We start from the raw sequence: 6,139 nt of genomic DNA, 5'->3' as shown, positions 1-6,139 counted from the left end.
TTTTCCAATTCTGAGTGTTTTATTGTCTTTCCATATTTCTTATGATTGTACTTTCTGTGTTGTTGTTCTGACTCGATGACGTTGTAAATGAGGGTCTCCCCTTAATGATCTCTCGAGGATAAATAAAGGTTGACTGAATGTTCAGGAAAGCCAAAAATAGCCCGGTCCATACAGTATCGAGATTGCAAAAAATCTGAAATCTGACCACTTTACTAACTCTTAAGGCGCTGACACACCAATGCCGATAATCGGCAGTCTGGCGAGGTCAGTGACTCGAGTCTGTTCGGTGTGTTCTGTGCTGTTGTCCATCCGAGGGGCCGTCGGCCTTCATTTCGGCCGATTTGACACGGGCACTGCCGGCAGTCGGACTCAAATGACCCATCTGATTGGTAGAGTGCTAACCCGGAAACGGGGAGTGGAATGAGCGTGACTAGTCTCTCAAAATCTGACGAAAATCCTTTAAACTGACCTTCGTCAATCTGAAATGAAGACAGATTCAGCAACTGCACGGCCACGTGACGCGTTCATCCAGTTTTCATTTTTGGCCGACAGTACATATTAGCAGCACCTGCTGTTATGGAGACGTATTACGTCTCGTCGCTTTGGTGTGTTCCGAGGAACTTTTTTGACCAACTCGGGTAGACTGATCAGTCCAACTGCCTTTTCTGCTGAGGGTCGGGCGTCTAGTCGGTGTGTCTGCAGCTTTAGGGGCCTTGCTTCATAAGCCACTTTAGTACAACAGCAGAAACAGAAAATAGGGTTTCTTCAAACAAGGTGCTCTTATATGTTGGAGAAAACAGTTCAGATTTTTAAATAACTCAACTTGAGCCGCTGCCTACTGAAAAAGTTGTGTTAGTGATGAAAATAAAAATATTTTAAAAAAATCATATACAAATTATTTTAAAACACTGGATTCAATATATTCCACATTAAAACAATATGTACACTGAAGGAATAGTTCCACATTTTAAGAAATACACTTTTTTCTTGCCAAGAGTTAGATACGAAGATCAATATCGCTGTCATGTCTATACGGTAAATATGAAGATAGCAAGCTGGTTAGCATAGCTTAGCATAAACGCTGGAAACGGGGGAACTGCTAGCTTGGCTTTGTCTAAAGGTTGAGAAGTTGTGGTATTACAGGGGGATATATGAGAGACTATTTCTTGGTTGGCAGCATCCAATTCCTGAAGTCTTTACGTCAGCATTAGGTTGTCAGGCAACCAGCAGAAGCGTATCTATGTTCCCAGGGTTCTCTGCTCCCCAGCTCAATATCCTGTTAATATGACACATTAAGGAGACCTTTAAAGAGTTTTATGTTCTCAGCAATGTTTTTCCCTTGGTCAAATGTTCAATGTATGCATCCGTAGGTCAATATGTTGAAATCAACTGCAGCTTATAGCCTACTGATACGCCACACTAGCTGTTTCCCTCTGCATTTATGCTAAGCTAAGCTAATTGTCTTCTGGCTGTAGCTTCATAATTAGTGTACAGACACAAGAGTCAGAATCAATCTTCTCATCTAACTCTCGGCAAGAAAGTGAAGCGTGTTTCCCAAAATGTTGAACTATTCCTTTAAGGTTACATCATACTCTCTCTTACACAGATGGACACATTATTTGAGTAGGCTACTGAATGCCGTCCCCATCTGCTGTCCATTAGGCTCCTCTTCCTTATCCTTCCAAGATAAACTGTTCAGTGTCATTATTGCTTCAAGTCCTTATGAGGTCTGTGCTTCTATGAAGTCTTTATTGCTTAATACTATGGCCTCAAATACATGTCAATTATCATGCATCATTAAACTCATCAAATCCCAAGTTTCCACAGATGCTGGTTTTGATTGGTTGTTGAAGCTCATAGTAGTGTCTGGGCTCAAGCAAAAGAAGGTGAAATGTCCATACTGTATCCAGTCAGGTGAAGATCATGTGTCACTTCAACCTTTACCACTTATATGCTGTAACATGCATTTATGATGGTCCACAGTTGTAGATGCATCAATGAGTCCATGATGTAACAGTGAGTAACAGTGACATCCTTCATTCTGGTTGGATATACACCATACAGTCTTTTATTGCTGGTTTATTTAAAGAAAAATACTGCATAACAATATATTATAAACAAAATATTACTCAGTGTATGCTTGTTTGTGTATGTATGAGTTTGTATGCATGGCATGTATAGTCTGCACATGTACAGTATGTGTCCTCATTAGTTAACTGTGTTGCTCTCACAGGTAGGTGGTTGCCTCTCTGTTCTCCCTCTCTCTTGCCTGAGCCACGGCAACGTTGATGCACTGCAGCCACTCCTCAGCGTGTTTCTCATCCTGAGCTTTCAGCACGTACGTCTTACTGTCCGTAAAGATCTCAAAGGCCCGTGGCAAGGCCCGATCACGCCGCTTTTTGGCTACCACCTATGGAGAAAGAGGAGGAGAAGAAGATGACAAACTCACACTTAAACATCAACTTTATGTAGCCCCCATGTTTCTGACTTTACAGTAATTCAATGTCCAGCTGTAATAGTATTTGGGGATGTGATCTGCCTTCTTAAATCAAATAAACTGATTGGGGATGAAACTGTGTGTCACAATGTGACACTACCCACAGTACACTGTAACATGATCAGACGATATTAATAGCTTTAAAATAACAACAATGTAACCTGTAAAAACTAAAAGTAAAAACCACAGCCATGAGACTAATAATATTGCAAAAACATGATCAGTGGTGAAGATTAAAAGATTTTGATAGCAGGTTTTTGAAGGATGATGATTGTATGAATGTAACTCCTCACCTTGACACTTTGCACCTTGCTCAGCTCAATAGGGATGTCATCCAGCTCATCTTTCTGTGGGGATAACATAAGAGAAGTAACACAAAATAATAATCATAGTCTAATGCAGGCTTAAGAAATTAGATTATTTATAATATTCTTTATTATAGTTCTTTATTCTGTACTTTATTAACAGTTCTGTGCATTTGTCATTGGTGAAGGACATATTTAAATCTTTTTGCGAGTATAAATAGCGATACAATTTTGTAAAAATTCTCAAGTAAAATTCCAGCATGTTGTTTATGTTAATGTTATTATTTATATTATTGGATTACTATTACTGATGCATAAACATGTTGGTAGCATTTCAATGCTGCTGTTGGTTGAGGTGGAACAAATGTGAGCTATTTATATAGTTTGGAAGTTTATGCTATTAAAATGTATCATCTTTTATAAGACGGTCTTGTGTTTTGTTAACCTGCTGAATAACTAGAAAGTGGCACAAAACGGCAACGTTCAAGTAAAGTACAAGTAACTTAAAATTGTATTCAAGTACAGTACTTACAGTACTAAGCAGTAAGAAACCTATCTTCAGCCAAATTAAAAAGCTCTTTGTACATTTTAAGCATATCAATACCACTCTGTCAGATGTAGCCTCCTGATTTCAGCATCACAATATTGTGTCACAGTGTTGTTTGCAGTGTGTACTACCTCAGAAAAAAACATTCACAGAATAAACAATTACACTTCATTGTTCTGTTGCTTCTCTAGGGCAGGAACATTAAATCCTCCAGCTCCGCTGCACAGTGTAATTTTGAATGTGTGTTTGTAAGCGTGAGGATAAGTAGTTGTGTGTGTGTACTGCACCACAGTCAAGTCTTCTTACTCGATCGTTAGTTATGTGGTTTAAACCACATACTGTAACAATCATTGCAACTGCCCACATCCTTTCTCTGTGTGTGTGTGTGTGTGTGTGTGTGTGTGTGTGTGTGTGTGTGTGTGTGTGTGTGTGTGTGTGTGTGTGTGTGTGTGTGTGTGACATGTTCACAGTTTTACCTCCTGGCTGGCTGTGCTGAGGGTCTGATGTTTCCCATAGCAGATTCATGTCAGTGGATTCATACAGTGATTTAAATGGACATTTGATTGATTTTAACCATATGGCCTATGGAAAATAATATCCTAACCAGAAAGTGTAACATAGTCTTATAATACTTAAACTAAACACACCTCACTAACTTTTTGTTGTAGTATTTTGTATCTTTAATGTGTAACTTATACATTCTTTCATTGCATTTGACAACTTGCATTTTAGGAGACAATGTAGCTGCTATGAAGTCAGGCTGCTGAATAGAACCACTTTATGTGCTGTCAAGTTACCCCTTTCATGATGTGCATGTTTGCTTTTTGTGTCTATCCTGCTCTTATTTTCTGACAATCAAATCACCCTGTAAATAAATGACATGCTGGATTTTGGAGGTTCTCAGAGCAAGTGAACGCACCATAGCTAAGCAGCCAGCTTAGCTATGATAAGTTCCACTAACAAAAATATAAAAAGACACATTAACTATACTGAATTACCTAACACAAGCAAGTTCTAGGTGTATCAACAGTGTAATAAATGGAAACTAATGGCTGACTGGATGGTAGGAAATTGGCATACAGCGGATTTCAGCATCAAAAACAAAAAAACGATACTTCCTTTACATGGACTAAAACAGGTTGTGCCACATTTTTCCACAGAAAAAGCCAGTAAAGGACAGCTGGATAAGGTACTCATACTATTTCAATCTTCTCTCTCTCCTCTATTTTTTCTGTATTCCTGCATGAAGGCCAGGCCTGCCTGTAGTTTGGTATCACTCTTTGTCTGGTCCCAATTAGGGTGGAAATACAGTATTCAGTGGAGGCGCATTGGGCAATAAGCTACACTAGAGAAAATAGATATCCTATAGAATATATATATATATATATATATATAAAATAACAAATTTTTGGGGAATGTTTCAAACCTCTCAGAGTGCAAAAGCTGCTTGATCATTCAATATGGAAGAAACAACACATTATTTTGGTTCTTAATCTCACTCCCCATTTGGGAAAATGTCTTTCACAACATACCAACTACCTCCAGAACATACTGGCAAAAATAGACTGAGCTCTGAGAACAAAGACACAAAACCTTTCCAATTTGTGGCTGCTGCAAAAAGAGAGGAATCCATTGCCATCTGGATAGGAGTACAAAGACTATTGTTAGGAGTAAAAAAAAAAAAAAAAAGAGAGCTCAACTCTACTTCTGTATTTCAACCACCACAGAATATCCTACTATTTCCAGATATTCATCTGGGATATCGTGCCTTGACAAGTTTTGGGGAGCTGATTGTATAAACATGTCTAAAGACACTCAATCTTCTGTTGGCTGTGGAAATTATTTCAATTGTAATTAGTTGTTTCACTCTTGTAGATGACTTACAGAAAGGTACCAGCAAACACAGGGAAGTTAGAGAAAAAAATGTGTTGTTGCAACCTCACCCTTGCTCAGATGAAAATCTTTTTTTTACTCACACATACTGTACGAGGCAGTACCTCCTGCACTGTGTTTGCTACTTGTGCGTAATGCTATCTGCTTTGAGTTATAGTGGGTGAGAGTGACTCATGTTGTTGCAGCGTCATGCTTCGGCCTTGGGAGTACCCCAAGTGTGCTTCCCGGGGCCAAGGTTTGTTACAGGCTGATTCACCGGATGCTCCTGAGGGACAGTTAAGCTTATCACATGATGAGATTTCCACTGTTTCATACAGAGTTTCATCATGATTGAAATGACACAGAGCGTAAATGAAGATTTTCTAAGTGCCAGGGACAGTGTACGTGTGTGAGGTTTCATTTTCATTGGCTACGTACTGATTTGCCTCTCCGGAAGAGTAGCTGATTTCCTGCCAAGGTGAAGTAGCGGGTTTTCCAGCGCTTGATGAACTTCCAGCGGACCTGCTTTTCCTTCAGCTTCCCCTCAATCAGAGGCTGTCCCTCCTGGTTCACAACTAGAGGGCCACACAAACACAGGACGGTTGACAGAGAGTTAGAAAGAAACAAAAGAAGAAATCAAAATAAAAAGAATGAAAGACAGACAGCAATAAAATAAAATAAAAGCTTTTTTATGATTTGCCAATTTACTTTGCATTACAGCTGACCGTCAATAGATTGATCTGAAAGGTCTGCCACTATGATGCATTCATGAGCCGGTGGGGGTCTGAAATTTGAGACTTTAATTTGCCATTGAACAGCACTGTGTTCATGAGCTATGTTGCCAGAAAATCGAGCCCTAAAGGTAAACAATAAGTGAAAATGGTGGTTGTGAAATAAATAATGTGGCATGTTTTGCAA

At 39.2% G+C, this 6,139-nt stretch overlaps 1 protein-coding gene across 2 annotated transcripts in view; it reads right to left on the bottom strand.

Annotated features, from left to right (window-relative positions):
* Positions 1-829: 829 nt before the first annotated feature.
* veph1 (ventricular zone expressed PH domain-containing 1) overlaps positions 830-6,139 on the bottom strand; it is an 85,615-nt gene continuing 80,305 nt past the window's right edge. For both annotated transcript variants that reach the window (XM_078246486.1, XM_078246487.1), the window contains exons 14-16: positions 5,660-5,796; positions 2,791-2,844; positions 830-2,410 (exon numbers count right to left, since the gene is read on the bottom strand). In XM_078246486.1, coding sequence (XP_078102612.1) covers positions 2,228-2,410; positions 2,791-2,844; positions 5,660-5,796 — 374 coding nt within the window. In that variant the 3' untranslated portion in view covers positions 830-2,227. The remainder of the gene's footprint in view (positions 2,411-2,790; positions 2,845-5,659; positions 5,797-6,139) is intronic.

Source organism: Sander vitreus, chromosome 3 (assembly GCF_031162955.1).
Source record: "Sander vitreus isolate 19-12246 chromosome 3, sanVit1, whole genome shotgun sequence".
NCBI lineage: Eukaryota > Metazoa > Chordata > Actinopteri > Perciformes > Percidae > Sander > Sander vitreus.
The sequence above is the reverse complement of the archived record's forward strand: the minus strand, read 5'-3'. Positions and strand labels throughout refer to the sequence as shown.